The 20,635-nt window shown below is 44.0% G+C and overlaps 1 protein-coding gene and 2 pseudogenes across 1 annotated transcript; all 3 read left to right on the forward strand.

Annotated features, from left to right (window-relative positions):
* The first annotated feature begins 339 nt into the window (after window positions 1-339).
* On the forward strand, window positions 340-13,383 carry POGK (pogo transposable element with KRAB domain). The gene is made up of 4 exons (XM_006875990.1): window positions 340-471; window positions 9,538-9,664; window positions 10,415-10,513; window positions 11,906-13,383. Exons 1-4 carry the CDS (start codon window positions 340-342, stop codon window positions 13,381-13,383), a joined length of 1,836 nt encoding a protein of 611 aa, XP_006876052.1.
* LOC102827246 lies at window positions 4,915-5,225 on the forward strand (annotated as a pseudogene).
* A 3,407-nt stretch (window positions 13,384-16,790) lies between the features above and the next one.
* On the forward strand, window positions 16,791-17,121 carry LOC102833759 (annotated as a pseudogene).
* Window positions 17,122-20,635: the final 3,514 nt, after the last annotated feature.

Below are 20,635 nucleotides of genomic sequence, written 5' to 3' on the forward strand. Positions count from 1 at the left end.
AGCCTCTTCTGTGAATATTTATCCACGGGCCTCAGTTTTGCCCTTTTGGTCCCTACAGAACCAGTCTGGCCTCTCTTGCACAGATAGCTTTTTAAACATTTGAAGGCAGCCAGATCTACTCTCTGCCCACAGTCCCTCTTATCATAATCAAATATGTCACCTTCCAACTTCCTGGTGCTTTCCCTAAAACCTGTCCTCAGGCCTATTCCCTTTTTGCCCTCCCACCTGAGCAGTGTCTGGGGCTAACATGTCTGTGTACACTGAGCCTCCTTGTCCCAGGCTTTAAGGATCTCATGCTGATACCTAGTTATTTTTTTTTAATGAATCTTTCTTGCAGAGATGGAGTCCACAGCCTACCCTCTCAAGTTGACTCTAAAGGAAGAGGAAGAAGAAGAAGAGATTCAGAGCCGGGAACTCGAGGATGGCCATTCAGATATGCAGAAAGTGCGAATCTGCTCAGAGGGTGGATGGGTAAGTCAGATGTGGGGTCTATACAGGGAGGTGAGGAACAAGCCTGGGAGCCCACAGGCTTGTATGTCATCTCCTCAGATTGATAGGGTAAACAAAAATAGCCCTACCCGGTGTGTTTGTATTCCTGAGAAAACAGTCCTTTGGCTTTAAAAGGCAGCCAGAAGAATGCTGGTTATGGGGACAGTCTCTGTAGCTGTGTAGCTTATGGACACAAAGTCTGGAGCCCAAGAAGCTGAGGCCCGGTTTCTCTTGTTCACGCCTGAATCCCCTGAGCCCGCTCAATGCCAGGCATATTGTAAGTGCCAAATACATGCATGCTGACTGATGGGCAAAGAGAACCATTTCAAATTAAATTTGGGGTATTGACCTGGTGTGAGAGGAACTTTAGGAGCCTCAGCCACTTGGTTCTATGTGAGCACCTCTTCATTATTATTAATTAATTCAAATAGCAGAATTGCGTTTTCTGCTGGGCCAGGATCCAGAGATTGAGATAGCTGGCAGCAGGGAATATAGGGATTTATCAGACTAGTGGGCTTTTGTGGTGGTGCTGTAGGTTCAGCACTGGACTGCGAATCATAAGGTCAGCAGTTCAAACCCTCCAGCTGCTCCTCGTAAACCCTGTGCAGGGTCACTATGAATTGGAACCGACTTGCCGGCACTTAACAACAAGAAGTGTGATAGAGTAAACTAAGAAATGTATAAATGTGACAGATATTTATAGTTTGGGTCATCTACAGTAGTTACTAGACTCAGTGATAATTGGGAATGATAATAAACATTTTAAATAAGTAACAGATTGATTGACATTCTTTTCCTGTGCTTGGTTTCCCCATTGTATATAAATGACATCAGTTTTTATGATATCTTTTGTTTCTAAGGAGGGGGTATATCCCTAGAACTATGCTATTTCTAAGTCATCCAGTTGTGATCCCCTCCCAGATGAAGGGCCTTGGGTACAGGGAGATGCTTTGCTCCAATGATGTGCACTGACATTTTTGCTTAAAATCAAGCCTTTTGAGCTGTATCTCTAAATAATACATTTTGCTGTATGTATGTTGTACCTCTATAAAAAAATAAAAACCAGCACAGGTTTGGATTGGCTACTCTACCTATGGAGAGACTGTTCTGCCTTTGTCTCTTAGGTGGTTTTGCCATCCTGTTCTATTCCTGGTTCTGACCCCACAACTGAGGAGGCCTTGGAAGGGAGGAGTCTATTCATCCCATCTGGCCTGGAGCAGGTAGAAACCCAGGACTTTGAGGCCAGGTTGCTCAACTCAGAATGTCTAGATGGAGTGGAGAGTTTTGGAAAATAAGTGTAGTAAAGGTAGATGCCTGAGTGTCTTGACACAATGAGAAAAAAGCATGGTGAAGACTGCTCAAGTTGGGAAAGAAGGATGTGACCAAAAGTGCTGGAGGGATGAGCAGCAGCTTGATGGTGCTAGGGATTTGGCATTTGTAGAGCTGCCTCCTGGGGTCTGCCATCCATGCTGCATTTATCAAGCACAGTGCTGGGTGCTGTTGAAGACAGAGAAGTAAACAGATGATTAACAGTAGTGTGCAGAGCACAGCAGTGAAGGTCAGCTCAGAATACGATGGCAGCCTCCTGACTGGTGAGCTAGAAGGGCTTCCTGTCTTTGATGTAGTCTGTTGCTGGGTACCGTTAATGTCGATTCTGACTCATAGTGACCCCCTGTGTTACAGAATGGAACTGCTCCATAGGGTTTTCTTGACTATAATTTTTATAGGAACTAGGTCGTTAATTTTGAAGAGCTGCTGGATAGGTTCAAATCCCTGACTCTTTGGTTAGCTGCCAAGCTTTAACCACTGCACCACCAGGGTTTTGACCTAGTCTAAAGTAGTATCAACTGGGAGTAGTTTTGCCCCCCCAAGGGGACATTTGGTAATGCCTGGAAACATTTTCATCATGGCTAGGTACGGTGTTGTGGGATAATGCACTGGTCTGCTAGGTTACTTTGAAACGTAAGGTCGGTGGTTCAAACTCACCAGCTGCTCTTCAGAAACCCTATACAGGGTCTCTTTGAGTTGGTACCAACTGCATTTAACAGCAGTAGCAACAGGGGAAAAGAGGACGAGAGAGCTTACTGACATTTAAGAAGCCAGGGATGCTACTAAGTGGGGATCTGGTGTGGTACTATGTGTTAATGTGCTAGACTGCATAGTCGGTTTGAACTGCAAGGTCAATGGTTCAAGCTCACCAGCTGCTCCTCAGAAACCGTATACAGGGTTGCTTTGGAAACCGTATACAGGGTTGCTTTGGGTCAGAACTGACTCGACAGCACTTAACAGCAACATGCTACTAACCATCCTATACGGCATAGGACACTCCCCACAACAAAGAGGTTCCCAGCCTAAATGGTCAGCAGTGCCAAGGTTGAGCAACCGTGTTCTAGAACATGAAGCTAGGGGAAGAAAATAATGTTTTTTAGTGATGCATTTTGAGTTATGTTATGGCAATCAACATAAGAATTGTACTATAAAATTAAAATTGCATTGGAGAGTTGAAGTAGAAAAAGTTTCAAGTAGAAAAAGGAAAAATACACTTTAAACTGAATGTTAGTCGTAAGTGGAATCATTGAGAGGGGGTTGCATTGTAGATACAGGACAGCCCAAGTGAAAACATGGGGATAGAAACTTGGATACAGAGTTTGGAGCAGTCCGTATAGCTGGAACGTAAAGTACAGGGTAGGGAATAGAGGTAAAACAGGAAAGGTATACTTGCTGGGCTGCCCTGAAGAAGGATCACTTCTTAGCTCATCCTTTGACGTTCTCACCTGAGTCTCTGGGTAGTGCAAATGTTCATGTGCTTGGCTGCTAACTGAAAGGTTGGAGGTTTGAGTCCACCTATAGTTACCGCAGAAGAAAAGTCCTGGCAATCTACTTTTGAAAACCCTACAGAGTGTGGAGAAAGATGAGGCTTTCTGCTCCCATAAAGATTTACAGCCTCGGAAACCCTGTACAGGGTCACTATGAGTCGGAACCGACTCCACGGCACATAAGCAGCTAACCAACCAGGGGTTGCCATGAGTCATAGTGAACTTATTGTCATCAAGTCGGTTCCAACTAACAGTGACCCTGTTTAGGGTTTCCAAGGAGTGGCTGGTAGGTTTGAACTGCCAACCTTATGGTCCAGTGTTTATCCTACAGTGTCACACCAGGACTCCCATAGTGGACTAGATGGCAACTACTTTTAAGGGTCTCACACCGCATGCTAAGTTGCCTTGTAAGAAAGTCTTTATAAAGTACTGCCATCAAGTCGATTATGTCTGTGACCCTATCTAGGGTTTCTGAGACTGTGCATCTTTATAGGAACAGATAGCCTCATCTTTCTTCCATGAAGTTCTTCCATGAAGTGGCTGGTGGGATTGAACTGCCGCCCTTGTGGTCAGTAGCCCAATGCCTAACCCACAGTGCTACCAGGGCTCCTTTTCTCCATAACAGTGGGTGATGATACCCACATCCCTAGATTATTTAAAGGACTCTGGTGGAATATAACTGTATAAGGGGCAGTTCCTGACATAGTGCTTTGCGCATTGCAAGGGCTCCACTAGTGCGAATTCTCTCCCTGCTTGATCCCTGCCCACCTCACTGGGTGGTTGTGAAGCCTCGGTGAATCTGTGGAATGTCTAAGCACTTCATGTCAATGCTGGAATGCCAACTTCCCTAGCAGAGCAAGGCAGTGCTTGCAGACTAAAGGAAGAACACCTCTCAGATGTGACTTTGATCTTCTGAGGGAAGGAGGGGAGAGCAGGGATTGGGGGCACATGCCTGCAAGGCCAGGAGGGTTAGACACAAGCTGGCTGACTTCTCAGTTTTGCCCAGGGCTGTCCCTGTTTACCGTCTGCTGTGCTCAGCCAAATAAAAGGCCTCTGAAGCCAGGAGAGGCCTGCACAGCAGGGCCTGACTGAAGCCTGGCTTGATTCACACAGAGGGTTGCTGTGGAGAATTTCTAAGTCACTGTACTGTGTGCCTCCAGAGCATAATGTGGACTTGTGTGAAGATCCTCTGTGACCCAGTCAAATCCTGCATCAGCTTTCCACTTTCTCACAGCCACAGAGCTTCTGGTGTGGCTCTGTAGGATCAGCACTGGACTCTGAATCACAAGGTCGGAAGTTCAAACCTAACAGCTACTCCTTGGAAACCCAATATAGGGTCGATATGAGTCAGAACCGACTTGATGGCACATAACAAGAAGAATGTGCTAAGATCCCTAGTGGTGCAGTGATTAAGTGCACAGTTGAACCTAACGGTGGGCAGTTTGAATCCACCAGCCACTCCATGGGAGAAAGTAATAGCAATCTGCTTCCATATGGATTACAGCCCTAAAAACCCTATCAGGGTGGGGATTGGCTGTTGGCAGCATTGCAGCTAAGCTTGTGTGCAGTGGTGGTATCAGCAGAGGCTGCAGCGAAAGAGATTGGCATGATGTCTCACACCGTTTTGCTAGTACAGCCTACCAAGAGGCCAGAAGAAGAACCTACCTGACTATGAATCTGAATGAATTCATGGAAGGTGTTTGTAAAACGTATGAAGAACATTTGAAGAGAATGAATCCCAACAGTCACTCAATCACATATGGTATCAGTCAGTTGTTTGATTTTATTGATGATCTGGCAGACCTCAGCTGTCTTCTTTACCGAGCTCATACCCAGACATACCAACCTTACAACAAAGACTGGATTCAGGAGAAGATCTACGTGCTCCTTCATCGGCAGGCTCAACAGGCTGGAAAATAGTTGAGTTGGAAGCATTAGGGGGCTGGGGGTGGGCTTGGAACACAGGTGTGTACAGCATGTTGTAGTGGGAGTTTTGTGTTATAGTGGTCCTGTTTCCATTTTGTCACACTCTAGCCAGGATTGAATATATTAGATGATATATGAGGATTTTGTTCAATCTGAAATCCCCAATGCTCCCCACTTCCCCTTTTTCTTTTCTTTTTTTCCCTAAAACATTTTTATGATGGCTTAGAAGAAAGTTGTTGTCAGTTAAAGTTGGTTCTAATCCTTCAAGATGTTCATATCTACTTTGTAGCATTCACTGTATTAACCCTTCTACCAGATAGATGGGGAGGGTGGTAGTGACAAAGTTTAGTCATGGCCTCAAGATAAAGTCTTAGTTAAAAATCAATCCTTTTTAGTTTATGTATATGTTGTTGTTGTTGTTAAGTGCTGACGAGTCAATTCCGACACATAGCGACCCTGTATTGGGTTTCCGAGGAGCAGCTGGTGAGTTTGAACCACCGATCTTGCAGTTCAAACAGCTTTGCAGTCTGGCACATTAACCCACAGTGCCACACCAGGATTCCGTTTATATATATATTTTATATAAACCCTGTGAGGCACTTGTATTCTGGCACACAGGGTTGGTATGACTTAGAATTGATTTGACAGCAATGGGTTTAGTTTAGTGGATGTGTTCACCCTCAGATTACTGACACAGTCCCTCTGAAGTGATGGGGCACAGTCAAACCTGTGTCCAGTGTTAATAGCAAAGGAAGAGGGACTATAAATAGGTCTGGCCTAGATCTGCAACTTCCTAGGGAGAGAAAAGGCCAAAAGGAGAGTTGTTTAAAGACCTGGGGTGGAAAATTCCCAGGTTGACTAGCTTTCCTGGTTAGTGAATTAAGTCTGAGGAAAACCTAGAAATGAATCCATTTTACCTCCTAGTATTTCACAATTTAAGGATTTTGTCCAGGTTGCGTGACAGATAAAATCGAATGGTCATGTGAAACTGTTCCAAGTGAAATAAGAGATGGGAAGTCCAGAGATTATTTGCGTAGACTGTTTATTCTAAAACATGAGGTTCAGTCAAAAAGTGTTGCTACTTGAGTTCCAGTTCATACATGCACAATTTTACTCCAAACAAAATGTGTTTAAACATGTGTCTGTGATCAGTGGATGCCTGCAGACAACTTTCTTAGTTAAACATTTGTCTTAATCTCATTAAGGTGCCTTTCCAGAAAAAAAAAAAAAAAAAAGAAAAGGTCCATTCAAAACAGTGGCATCCAAGGGGATCTCATAGGTCAGTTCAATTCAAGGCAGAGAGGTCAGCTCAGAAGATCATGGTAACTGTTTTGGAGGCTCCCCAAGGAGTCTGGTGCTGTAGGGTAAACACTGGACTGCTAAGCACAAAGTTGGTGGTTGAACACCATCTGCTCCTTGGAAACCCTATACAAACAACAAGGGTGGGAAGTGTGTAACCCTCAGGCCCATATAAAGCCCTCAAATGCCAAGTCAGCCAATTTCCAGCCATCACTGTTGTTAAGTGCCGTCGAGTTGGTTCCAAACCATTTTGACCCTATATAGGGTTTCCAAGGAGCGACTGGTGAGTTTGAACCACTGGTCTTGTAGTTCAAATCAACCTTGCCATTAAGTGCTTATCTTACAGTGTCAAACCAAGTTAATGTTTGACCAAATGCAGCAGGTTAATTTTGAAGTTGATAATTTTGTATGGTCCACGAATGATGTTAATAAATTTAGCAGGAAAAAACGGTTCCCCACCCCTGCTATGTAGGATTGCTTTCAGTTAAAACCCACCGATGGCACTAAACAATAATGAGGGGTAATCTTGAAAGATTTTCTTGAAGGCGCACAGGATATTCAAGGGGCTTATTAATGAGTTTTAAGAAAATTGAAAACTGCATTGGTGAGAAAAAGACTAGGAGAATTGCATTGAGGAATATTTTCATCACAACAGGACACCTCATTTCTTCAAGGATAACAGGGGCTGTCCTAGGAGAATTTCATTGGGAAAGCTTACCCCCATCCGCCCTACAACATTGATCTTTCCCCTTCAGACCACTCTTTGGAAAAGAAAGAAACTATACAGGGCCACTATGAGTCATAACTAACAACACCAATCTATAGTTGCAACCCTGGTGGCAAGTGGGTTAGACATTAGGCTGATAACCGTTAAGTTGGTGGTTCGAACCCACCAGCTTCTCCTGAGGAGAAAAATGAAGTCATCTGCTCCCATAAATATTTATAGTCTTGGAAACCGTAAGAGACAGTTCTGCTCTGCCTTGTAGGGTCACTGATACGGTCACTGTGAGTCAGAAACACCTGGATGGCAGTAGGTTTTGTGTGTTTGTTTTTGTTTTGACTAAGCACAGGCTCTACCCTCCACCTGCTTAGCTTTCAGGTATAGGAACCAGACAAATAAGCCAAAAGAACAGTGTATGTTGAGTGCCACCAGTGTTGAGCCCAGGGCATTTCAGTAATGGGTAGGTGGGCACCACACATAGGACTGGTGGGATTCCTGGGGTGGGCAGGACATCCAGGCTGAGTCTTAAGAGATGGGTAGATGTTAGCCAGGAAAAGAATTGGGAGGAACTCTGAGGCAGAGGAAGAAACCTAGAGCCATCAGGGAATGGTTTGTGAATCCGGGGAATGACAAGGAGCTGACTATAGCCAGGCCCACGGGTGAGGAGAACCAAATCTAGTCACCCAGAGAGGTTGCTTTGCTCTTGATCTTGATATAAGAGCCAGAAGACTTGGAGTGGTGGTGCTAGGTCCAAATCTAAACCATGCCATGTGTTAGCTCTGTGACTTTAGACTAGAAACACAGCCTTTCTGGGCCTGTTTGCTCCTTGATAAATCAGGGTTAGCCACTCTGCAGGATGTGAAACGAAGCAGGTGCAGAGCCAGCTGTAGGAAGTGCTCTCTAATTGAAAGGTTGGAAGTCGAACCCACACAGAAGAAGCCTGGAGATATCACCACTGGAAACCCCACAGAGCACAGCTCACCCCAACACACATGAGGTGACCATGAGTCAGAACTGATTTGGTGGTAACTAGTTTGAGTTTAAATATAACATGCCATGGAGGTGAGATCTAGGCATTGGGGAGGTAATATAAGGACTTCTATGAAGGACAACAGGCTGGTTTAGCTAAGTGATCGGTGGCTTCATACCTGAAGAACCTAAAAGCCATGTCCACCCAGACTAACTTGTTGAGCTGAGCAAGATGAACATTCTGAAAATCACCTGCATTGAGCATTAGGAATAACTTGAAAAGTGGAAATACAAAGGAACCACCTGAAACAGATTGCCCAGTGCTATCTTACTACAAATATGATGAACTTTGGAGCAGGAGTTTCCATGACCCAAAGAAAATACTGTATAACGAAAAACAAACATTTAACAAACAAGCAGGGAAGTTGACTTTGATGGCTGCCTGCCATTAGCTACTCAGGAGCCTCCCCCAACTGGCCAGAAAGGGGAGTAGTGCCATCCTCTCTGCAGGAAGGTATTGTCCTTAGGGCTTTCTGCCAACCAGGTCTCAATGGGGAAGCAAATGAGTGCACTGGTATTTCACTACCTAAATTCAAGCTCCAATGAGCCCCTCTCTCCTACTTGTGCTCTTGTAGACTGGTAAGGCCAGGAAGGATCCCTTCCTTCACTGGTTCTTCCCTGGGTACCTTTGGGTTCCAAGTCAACCTCTAGGATAGGACTGGAAATGGAGACTATAGTTCCTTTAACTTGAACCCTGCATCATAACTGGTACACCTGCCCTGGCAAAACTGAAACTTCCTCCTGTGTCCATCAGCCAGCCAAACACTTGCACCTTAAGAAGCCAAATTGATGGAGAATATCCATGTCCCACCTCCAAAGATCCCAGAGAGTGGAATCCTGGAATCAAGCCCCCTTCCCCATAGACTGAGGGTCTCTGGAGGTGAGAGAGCATGGGCCTGGGAAGAGAAGCTTCCTTGGGATAATTCCTGGATGTGATTTTCCATTTCTGGAGTTGGGTAATTCTGTGAGCAGCTCTCACTGGACTCCCAGAGAGTGAGAGTAAGGTGCCAGTACCCCCGCCCAGTTGATGGTGAGGTGGGGAGAATTTTCATCTCGGTGCTGAGTGACCTGAGGTGTGTAGCCTGCCGTGCTGGAAGGAGACAAGGGAGACTTGTGCCCTTCTCCTGTTATGTCACTGGTTGAACCCCTTGGGCCGTGGCTCCTTACCTGTAAGATGCAGGGCTGGGCCTTCCTGTGCTGTACATCTATTTCTGTGTTGTCTACTAGTTGTTGAGAAAGACCTGTTCACTGTTCCAGGTGCCAGCCCTGTTTGATGAGGTGGCCATATATTTTTCCGATGAGGAGTGGGACGTTTTGACGGAACAACAAAAGGCGCTCTACCGTGAAGTCATGCGAATGAATTATGAAACTGTCCTCTCCCTGGGTAAAGCTTTGTTTTCCTATGTGTCCTAGATACTCTGAGCCCACAGAATTGTTTCTATATCTTTGTTCTCTGATGTAGCCAACATCCCTCTCTCCTAGACTTAGACTCTGTCTCCTCAGTGTGTGTTCCCATTAAATTTCCTATTTTTAATTTGGGCAGAATATACAGAATATAATATGACATCTTTTTATCTCGGCAACTTGAGCCACCTCTCAGAAACCCCTCAGGGCAACCCAGGCATTCTCATTAAAAATTCTGATAGAACCTAAGAAACGTCTCACCGTGGAACTGGGCCTGTGGTTGGTGCTTTTCTAAGGACTTTGATGCTGTCACATTAGCTCCTGAAACTTGGCGACATTTCCCCAAAGAATCCTCGTTCCCCTTCCCACACTGGTATAATTCATATTGTTAGAATGTGTTCATGTAGAGAAATTTCCCAATTTGCTCATGGAGGGTCCCACAAGTTGATTAGATCAGGCTGCCTCGACTTCTCTGCTAAATGTAATCGCTGTTCGTACCTGCACCTCATTAGAGGAGATGCATCCATTCCCTTGCATGGGCCTCTTTTCTACCACATTTTTTTTTTCTTTCTTTTTCCTTAGCCATTTCCCCTTTCCTTTCACAAATCCTCACATTGAGAGGACAGAGGTGGTAGTAGGGGGCTGGAGAGACTCCTTCAGTATTATAAAATAGTTACTTTGGCAGTGCTTCCGGACAGTGACACACAATTGTTTTATTTCCTATAAACAGAATTCCCATTCCCTAAGCCAGACATGATCACTCGGCTGGAAGGGGAGGAAGAGTCTCAGAAATCCAAAGAGTGGCAGCTCCACGGCGGAACCTTTGCAGGTAGTGCACTCAAAATCATTTCCGCACCCTTCCACATGCAAGCTTTATGCTGCTGGAGTCTCAGTTTTTATATCTGCTGTAGGGTCTAAGAATGAGTCAGGATTGTAAGACAGAGTATGAGCTTGAGGGATTAAAAAGTTCTCATTCTTCTAATGCTGTGTGGCCTTAGGCGACTTCTTTCATCTCTCTGAGCCTCCATTTCTTTATTGGTAAGCCTATAGGTTGATGTGCAGATGAAGTGAACTGAGGTTTAGGACACATTTGGCCTAGCATGCATTTTTGTTAATGTAGCCCAATCTCAGTACTGTGCTAGGGCCTTTGCAAACCAAGGAGAAGTGTGATGAAGCACACTTCCAGAGTTAACCTACCCTGGCTTCCTCTTCATTTCACACTGGACAGAAAAAGCTTTAGTGGTGATGGTACACAGTCAGACAGGTCTGCCTAAGCAGCACATTGTCCTTTACCAAGGCACACAGTTAGAAGAGCAGCAGTTGGGTAAACGTAGCAGAGATTCCAGGTAGGCCAAATGATGTGATATGCCGTCTCTCTATACGAGTTTAAAATGCCATGATTCATTGATTTTAAGACTCATTTAACCACCACCACCACCACTTTAATCTCCCTAAAAGTGTTTGAATGCCTCTTAAAATGGATGGCATGTCATAGTTTAAGTAATGAGTTGTTTTTTTTTCTTTCTTAATGGCTCATAAAGGAGCAGTTGATTATTAATGGCATCTTAGTTTTGGTGAAGTGCAATAATTACCCCAAATCAGACTCAATTTTTGATGAAATCAAGTTTAACATTGGTACTCAAAACCAAGTTTCTGTCTACAAGATGAAGTTTACTAAGTGTGGTTTTTGCTATTGATGATTTTCTTGGCTCAGGGGATATGGTTCAGCCCATGGTACCTCTGAATAGTTATATTATGTGGGATTGTGGGTTATATTTATAGGTTTCTTACCCACATAAAATTATTTTGACCCAAACACAGCCCCCAAATTATTATTTGGTCCAAACTTTGTGCTTATAGTCATTTCCAGTTCTAGTATCACTTTCTAACTTGACTACCTTGATATGTTACTTAACCTCTGAAGTGTCATTTTCCTTATCTGAAAAGAAAGGGTATAATTATTGTGGAAATTAAATATGTAATCATAAATTGGCATATGGGTAGAAAGTCTGCTAGAGGCAGTTCTACTCCTGTCACATAGAATTATTGTGAGTTGAAAACCCAACTTGTTGGCTCCTACAGTAACATCTATTATTAAAAGCTAGGGTATTTTGTAAACTTCAGATTAAGGTCTAAGGTATTTTGACCAGAAATCCAAGGAATTAACTGGAAATCATTTTTTTACATATTGGCTTTGTGCCCATTTCCACTTGTTTCCCAGAAAACGAAGACTCTGATGTGAAGCCTCCAGATTGGGCAGGCCCGGTGAACGCCACCTCCCCATTTCCTCGCACCTCACCTTCGCACCTCGACAACTTTGGCCTCCGCCTGCCTCGGGATCTCACAGAGCTACCCGAGTGGAGCGAGGGCTACCCCTTCTACATGGCCATGGGCTTCCCAGGCTATGACCTCTCAGCTGATGACATCGCTGCCAAGTTTCAATTCAGCCGGGGCATGCGCCGCAGCTATGATGCAGGGTTCAAATTAATGGTGGTGGAATACGCTGAGAGCACCAACAACTGTCAGGCAGCCAAGCAGTTCGGAGTGCTGGAGAAAAATGTCCGTGACTGGCGCAAAGTAAAGCCACAGCTCCAAAACGCCCACGCCATGAGGCGTGCATTCCGGGGCCCCAAGAATGGGAGGTTTGCTCTGGTGGACCAGCGTGTGGCTGAATATGTCAGATACATGCAGGCTAAAGGGGACCCTATCACCAGGGAGGCAATGCAGATGAAAGCGCTAGAAATTGCCCAGGAAATGAACATTCCAGAGAAAGGATTCAAAGCAAGCCTGGGTTGGTGTCGAAGAATGATGAGAAGGTATGACCTGTCTTTGAGGCACAAAGTGCCTGTGCCGCAGCACCTGCCTGAGGACCTGACTGAGAAGCTTATCACTTACCAACGGAGTGTCCTGGCCCTGCGGAGGGCCCATAAGTATGAGGTGGCTCAGATGGGGAATGCAGATGAGACTCCAATATGTTTAGAGGTGCCGTCACGGGTGACCGTGGACAACCAGGGCGGAAAGCCCGTATTGGTCAAGACACCTGGCAGAGAAAAACTGAAAATCACAGCAATGCTTGGCGTCTTGGCTGATGGGCGGAAGTTACCTCCGTATATCATTTTGAGGGGGACATACATTCCCCCTGGGAAGTTCCCCAGTGGAATGGAAATCCGCTGCCACCGGTATGGATGGATGACAGAGGACTTGATGCAGGATTGGTTGGAAGTGGTGTGGAAACGGAGGACTGGCGCCATGCCCAAGCAGCGAGGGATGCTGATTCTGAATGGCTTCCGGGGCCACGCCACTGACGCGGTGAAGAGCTCCATGGACAGCATGAACACGGATATGCTTATCATCCCTAGGGGCCTGACCTCCCAGCTGCAGGTGCTAGATGTGGTGGTCTACAAACCGCTGAACGACAGTGTACCGGCCCAGTACTCCAACTGGCTGCTGGCTGGGAACCTGGCACTGAGCCCAACTGGGAATGCCAAGAAGCCACCCCTCGGCCTCTTCCTGGAATGGGTCATGGTGGCGTGGAATAGCATCTCAAGTGAGTCCATCGTGCAAGGGTTCAGGAAGTGCCACATCTCCAGCAACTTGGAAGATGAAGACGACATCCTGTGGGAAATCGAGAGTGACTTGCCAGGAGGAGGGGAACCACCAAAAGAGTGTGATGCTGAAAGTATGAGCGAGAGCAACTGAAGGTGCCGTTAAGGTGAGCAATCGGGAATAAATACTGTCTCTCCTGGTAGAGTTTCCTGGGTGGTGCACACAGTTGGTGCTCAACTACTAACCAAAGGTTCTTGGGGGGAAAATGCACTGAAAAGAAGCCCACACAGAAAAAAACCCCACTGTGATCAGTGTGCACAGGGATGATCCCTAATCATAACTTTAATTAGTATGTGGATTTTTTTCTGTGTGGTCTGTGTGTGGGCTTTTTCCTGGTTACCCTAAATAAAAGATTGGCAGTTTTAACCCACCCAGCAGTACCACAGAAAAAAGGCCTGACATCCTCTGTAAAAATGGTAAGCAAACCTTATAACACAGTTCTGCTCTGTGACACATGGGGATCCCATGAATCAGAATCACCCCAACGACAGTGAGTGTGCTGGATTTCGTTTTTTCGCTGGCGTGTGTTTTGAGTCCTACGTGCAGTTTCTGAATCCCAATTGTTTTTCTGTGTTTTTAAGTTCTCTTATAACCTATAGTGTAATCTGTAGATAACCAGGCCATCAATACTTGCTCCGTTCTGTGACTCTTTCATTGCTGGACATTGACTGTTCATTTTGCTTGGCAGCTTGTGGGCACAGAAGTGCTTGTATACTAAATCAAATGAACAGAAGTGAACTGCCAGAATATTTCACTGAGAGCTGTAATGTTGAAGTAAAACATTGGTCTGACATTGTACGAGAAACCAACTGTTTTCTTTCCCTTATAAATCTCAATGAAAATTTTGGCCATGTGTGTATGGCCTGGTGAGGCGAACACTGAAGGTACCTGTTAGGAGATGTCCTTTGGGCCTTAAGACCTCCAACTGTCTACAATGTGCCCACCAGGGAAAGGAAACCTACAAGCTTCTGTTTGAATTTCTTAGAGAATTAAAAAGTTACTCAGAGCACCGTCTTATTCCCACACAGTGATTTTTACATGTAGAGTGGACATTTACCTTTATTTCTTAATCTCAGCAGATGTCTAAAAGGACGTATTTTAAAATTAATCTTTGCACCAACAAGGAAAATAAAACAGAGTGCAAACACGGGAAACACAGTAGGTAAATTTCAGGGCCAAAGATGATAGGCCTGGAATTTTCAGAGTTGACTGTAGAAGAGCATCTTTAAAAGGACCAGGGGACTGCAGGGAGGATGGGGCTAACAGAGCTAGCAAAAGTGAAATGAGCCCTCCCTCCCAGATTGGAATGCTCAAATACAGTAGGAGAAACAAGTAACTTACTTTTATTTCTATTCTTTTAAACTTTTTATTCTTAATTGAGTGAAGGTCATCAGTTTGACATTCAACAAATCATACATTTGTTTCATCTCAGTGACTGCAATCCCTTCATTGTAAAGTCACTTAGCCTACTTCCTTCCTGTGATACTCGTTTCCATTCTTCCTCCTTTCCCAACCTTTCTGAATTTTGTCCTTAGGCAGATGTTGCCCTTGTGGTTTTGAATGGTTGACCGTTCTTATGGTGTGCATACCTCATTATTGCCATGAAGGGGAGATTCAGTTCAGGTGTAAAGGGTGGTTGAGGGCCATAGTCTCGGGTTCCTCCAGTCTCTTCCTGACCAATAAACTTGGTCTTTATTATAATTTTGAGTTTTGTTCAGCCTTTTCTCTGGGACCTTCTAGTGTGATCCATTTCTGAGCAGCTGGTAGTGATAGACAGGCACCATCCAATTCTTCAGATCTCAGGGTCATGGAGACTGATGTTCACGTGGCACATTACTTCACTGGACTCATTGTTTCCAAGCAGCTTTAGTGTACATCACTCTTCTTTCCTTCACACAGGGAGAGACCAAAAGTTACACCTTAGATATGGTCATCCTAACAGTGTGGTCTTTGAAACCCAACCTTGTCATAAGTGAGGATGAATGTAATTGTGTCCTCCAAACAGTATTTGATCTGAAGAGGCCATTCCTGCTTTTGCAGAAGACCTGAAACTATTTAGGCATTTTTTTTTCTTTTCATCTCACTTCGCCCGGTATAAGTATATCCATATATTGATGTGCTTGTGTCCCTCTGCCTGCTCCCATTCAGGTTGTACCTATTATTGAATCTCATTGTGATTCTGGGGTCCCTAGAATTATAACAGAATAAGGGAAAAGTCTTACACTACATTCAGAATCACCAAAACTGCTTTATTTTCTCTATTACCCTCTCACCCTTGAATTTAGCCTTACGTTTCTGCTGGATGTTTTACTGCCATCATTGTGCATTAGTCTTTGAATTGCAGTAAGCTCTTATCCTTTCTTTTTACATTTTACCTATCTATCTCCTTATTACATGTCATTTTTTATAATTATCTAAGCTCTTTCTGCCCAGGAGTGTCAATTAAAAAGTGTCAGGAGAGGAAAGAAAGGACGTGGACTCAGAGGTAAGTTACAGCTACAACACAGGCCACGGATAGCATTTATGTCCAAAATCAACCAGGAGTGTTTGCTGTTTTTGAGTGACGTAATTTTCTGTACAGTTGTTCTTTTTTGCCTTGGGTAAAAAAATACAGGAGGAACAATGGACAAAATTGGGCCTTGGGTTACAAATTGGGCTACTGATCTCAAGGTCAGCGGTTCAAAAGTGCTAGTGGTTCTGCAGGAGAAAGATGAAGTTTTCTGTTCGTGTAAAGATTTACAGCCTCAGAAACCCTGTACAGGGTCGCTATGGGTTGGAATTGACTCAACAGCACTTAACAACAACAACATCTGTATAAGATATTCAAAATCCAAGGATTATTTCACACTTGGGTTTTCTCTGTTTTCCAGGCAAAAAGAACTGTGATAACAACATTTTGGGAGGAAAATCCTCTGGCAGACTGCTGGCCGTGTGAGTGCAGAGGGAAAGGCAGGAAATGGCTGTGCTGCTCCCAACAGCCTGAGTCTGGACAGCAACCTGTGCTTCCTCTCCTGGGGACACTGCCTGGCCCCACACGGTGAGGCCACTTATGTCTAGGACACTTGGTCATCCGAAATGTGGTTAGAGAAGAAACTGCTTCTGCCCCTTTTCTTGATTTAGAGGTTACTGTAAATAGGATTGAACAAAGGTGTTTCCTGGAGAAGAGACTGTTCGCTCAACACCAAGAGACTCACTGATAGGCACAACGCTGCTGGTGTCCCTTCTGTGCAGAACACCTCAGCGTTTTATTCTGCCTTCAAAGATGCTTCCAAGAGTAGATCCTGCACTCACACAGCTCAAGAATACAGAGAAGGCTCTGCAGAAATGCTGTGTTGTCACACATGTACACCCGCTACTTACACATTTCCTCTTCTGGGGAGAACAAAAACAAATGAAATACTAACAATAACAACCAATTAAGACATACTGGCCTGGTGCCAGCGGATGGCTTTTCTATAGACAGACTAGGTTAGTATGGACGATAGGGGTTAAAATAAACTATGCTCTTTTATTTATCTTCCCAATCTGGTTGGCAGCTAGACTTTTTTAGGTTCTTGTCTAATGGGCACCCCCCTTTTATGTTGTTGTTTTTTTTTTTTTTCATTATATTGAATGCTAGGGCAGCATTTAGTACATAAGCTTTTCTGTTTCTCAGGCTGCCTACGAAAGAAGTCACCATAAATTATCTGTTGTCTACTTTGGTACAAGGCCCATTGAGTCATCAGATACTTGTTATTTCTTTAATAATATTTTTATCACAAGGGTGGTGGGAGGGCTTGGACCTTTGGCCACAGCTATTTCAGGACTTTTAATCCTCCCTGCTGGATATAGGTTGGGGGAGGGGGCATTGGATTTTTACACTATAATTATTTGCATTCCCACATAAGTCGAGTGTTAAGAAAACATTCCTTCAAAACAATCTGCTACAAAAATATGCCAGAACCTCCTAGGCAAAGCCACTGCTAGAAATGTCATTCCAGTATCAAATCCAGAAAACAGGTTACGGTAACCACTTCTTCCTATAGACTCAGCTCACTTCTGTCATAAGCTTGCTTTTGGCATCCTGAAACACCAATTTCTACTCAGGTACTTCATTTCCTTCTTAGTGATCCACCTTTCTGATACTTTTGGATCCAGTTGCCCTGCAAAGGGAGACACTTCATTTAATCTCTAGTATATGAATAACATTGAGTATATATATGAATTGTTTCTCCATTTGTTCTTACCTACTCTATTCCTTGTCATCTCGGCCTTTAAATCCAGGTACTTTCCATTCACAAATTTTCATCCCCTTCAATGCTACTTAATCCTCCACTGCCCTCATTGCTGGCCCTTTCCTCTTTTGTCTGTCTTCACTTGCTTTGGGGTTTCATAAGACCTAATTTCAGGTTCCTGTGTTGGAGCCTTAGTTACCTTGCTGAGAAGAGTAGAAAATGGGTTCGACTCCTGCTCCATCCCCACAATTCCTTCAGCCTCATCATCAACTGGTTGATGACACCTTGCAGGTTGCATAGCACTGGAACTTTTCTAGCGTAATGGCTCTACTGTCAGGGTTTTTCTGGGCTCATTCTCCACTGACTGAATTATGACCTATGCCTAACAGAGCCCCAGTACAACTATTTTGCAGAATGCCTTTGACCCTAGAGTTACTGTAGCACATACTGAGACATAGTTTTACTCCCCAGTAGATAGGAACTCACCCCAACAATAAACTTTGATAATAAAGACAATAGGCTATGGTGGTTTTATTATTAACCTGGCATTGTCACTTTTTAAGCTATTGCCTATGCCTTATTCTCCATCCACTTTGGTACCAATATGTTAACACCCTTGAATCAAAAGTCTGTCCTGCGATGGCAGTGAGAGCAATGTTGGTATCTTTGAAAACAAAGGAAAAACGTGTGTGGTTTTAAACTGGCTTGAAAGGGGGAAATGGTTTTACATAAATAGCTTTTTTCCTACAAGAATTAAGGAATGGTTCATTATAAAATCACATAAAGGAAATCCATAAAGTGTCATGAATTTGAAATGAGTAAAAAAAACCTGGGCAAAAGGATACCATTTTCATAAAAAGTCTTTCAAAGCAAAGCATGGTAACTTAGGTGCTTTTTCATTGTGTGCTCGTTCTATAAAATTGTGTGAAGTGCCATTGAGTCGGTTCTGACTCATAGTGACCCTTTGCAGGGTTTCCAAGGAGCAGCTGGTATTCAAACTGACTTTGCAGTCCAGTGTTTTAGCATGCCCATGCCAGTTACCAGGAATCCTGGGGTGTTGCTGTAGGATAAGCTCTGGTCTGTTAACCACAAAGTCAGCAGTTCATACCCATCGACTGTACCCCAGAAACCCTATACAGGGTCACCATAAATCAAAACCAACTTGACGGCATGTAACAAAATTCCAAGTACCAAGGATCCCTGGTGATGCAGTGATTCCACACTCAGCCACTGACCAAAAGGTCAGTGTTCTAATTCACAAGAGGATCCGTGGGAGGAAAGCCTAGGAAACTAGGGCAATTTTACTCGGCACCTCAGGGTTGCTCTGAGTTGGAATCAAGGGCATTGACCCCACAAATCATGACTTCATGTGTCAGAGTAGAACTGATAGGGATTCCAATGACTTGATTTTTAGGGACTAGATTGTCAGGCCTTGTTTCTAAGGTGCCTCTCTCTGAGTGGATTCACTGTACCACCTAGGGACTCCATGCCCATAAACTCAAATAAGTCTTCGCCAAGAAAATATTTTTCCTATTTAAGCCATCAGAATTTAATATGGAGCTCTAACTTGTTAGCCATACATGTCAAACCTCTAAAACCAAGCTTCCTTTACACTTTATATCCTAGAGGCATTTTGGTATGAGTCAAAGACATGATGGGACACAGTCGTCTCTAGTCAGTCATCATTTAGAAGACAATTTTGTGAAATCGCTTGAACATTCCAGTCACTTCAGGCAATGGGGAGGAAAGTGAGCCGTGCTTGGCTGGTATCAGCTGGAGGTGGTAAGATTGACAATGTGCAGAGACAGCCTTCGGAGTGGTCAAGAACTTCCACTAGTGATTGATGCTCCTATAGCTAAAAGGTAGTAATTGCTGAAATTTCTATAGATAAAAAACAAGCTTTAAGTTTGAAATTACCTGGTTTCTAACCCCCTTATGTTTTCTCACTGAGACTGCGTTTTCTAAATAATGCTTGGTAATACATACTCAGGATCTCTTAGGATCCTAATTATAGAAGAGACTGCGCTCAGGTGCTAGAGTTAGAAGCAGCCTTCAGTCAGCAGAACTGAGAAGTTCAAGTCTTTTTCAAGGGCTTTCTTGAAAATGATTTCCTGAGAGAAACTGTCAGAGCTGGTCTCTGAGTAGAGCATAAGCCAGAAATAAAAGAGGCAAAAAGTCCTCTGCTGTCCTGTGATCTCACCAGGCCTACAGGTTGGACCGGGGACTGGAGGAATTTAGGCAGGTTCTCATTAAGTGCCGTTGAGTCAATTCTGACTCATAGTAACCCTGTATAGGGTTTCTGAGGAGCAGCTGGTGAGTTTGAACCATGAACCTTGTAGTTTGCAGTTCAGTACTTATACAGCATCACACCAGAAGTCCTAGGGATTAGTAAAGGAGTTATCCATAAGGTCAACCATTCAAACCCACCAGCTGCTCTGTGGGAGAAAGATGAAACTTTATGCTCCTGTACAGATTTACAGCCTCGGAAACCCTATACAGGGTCTGAGTCAACTGATTTGATGGCAGTGAATTTGGGTTTTGGATTTTAGGGACAAGTATATAGAGTTTTCCTTTGTTGGGAATTTACTGTGTTATGTGAGGGTAAGTCAGAAAGTATTGGTACAAAATCAGAAAGCATTATTAAATAAAAATGTCAAAATGGGAAGCTATTGTTTCTTAGCATATCCTCTATCTGGGTCTGTATGCCTTTGAAGACAGTGTTTCCATCTCTAACCCTTCTCTGAAGAATTCTGCACTCTTCAGTTTATACCATGTCACAACGGCAGTTTAAGCATTCTCGAGGGTCTCAAATTAATGTTCTTTGCGTTTGGGTAACAAAAACAAGTTCAAAGGGGCAAGATCAGGCCTGTATCGGAGAGGGAGGAAGGCTTTCCAATGAACTTCACAGAGAGCCCTTGCTACCCAAAGAACAGGTGCATTGTGATAGAAAAAAATTCTGCAGTACAGCAATGCAATTTTCTTAAAACTTCATAAGCCCCCATGATTGCTGTATCCTTCAAGAAAATCTTCCAAGATTGCCACTTTAGGGTCCCCAGATCCAGTTCCATAACCTTCTGTCTGAGCTGATCTCTCTACCGTGAATTTAACTGACCCAGAAGATTTCTTTGTAA

This window comes from Chrysochloris asiatica, unplaced genomic scaffold, assembly GCF_000296735.1.
Source record: "Chrysochloris asiatica unplaced genomic scaffold, ChrAsi1.0 scaffold00349, whole genome shotgun sequence".
In the NCBI taxonomy this organism is placed as follows: Eukaryota; Metazoa; Chordata; class Mammalia; order Afrosoricida; family Chrysochloridae; genus Chrysochloris; species Chrysochloris asiatica.

Excerpts from the sequence above, each read along its gene's own strand:
- POGK (XM_006875990.1), top strand. The coding sequence starts at position 340 with ATGGAGTCCACAGCCTACCCTCTCAAGTTGACTCTAAAGGAAGAGGAA. Across the intron at positions 472-9,537 it reads TCTGCTCAGAGGGTGGATGG|GTGCCAGCCCTGTTTGATGA; the intron begins GTAAGTCAGATG and ends TCACTGTTCCAG. Across the intron at positions 9,665-10,414 it reads TGAAACTGTCCTCTCCCTGG|AATTCCCATTCCCTAAGCCA; the intron begins GTAAAGCTTTGT and ends TCCTATAAACAG.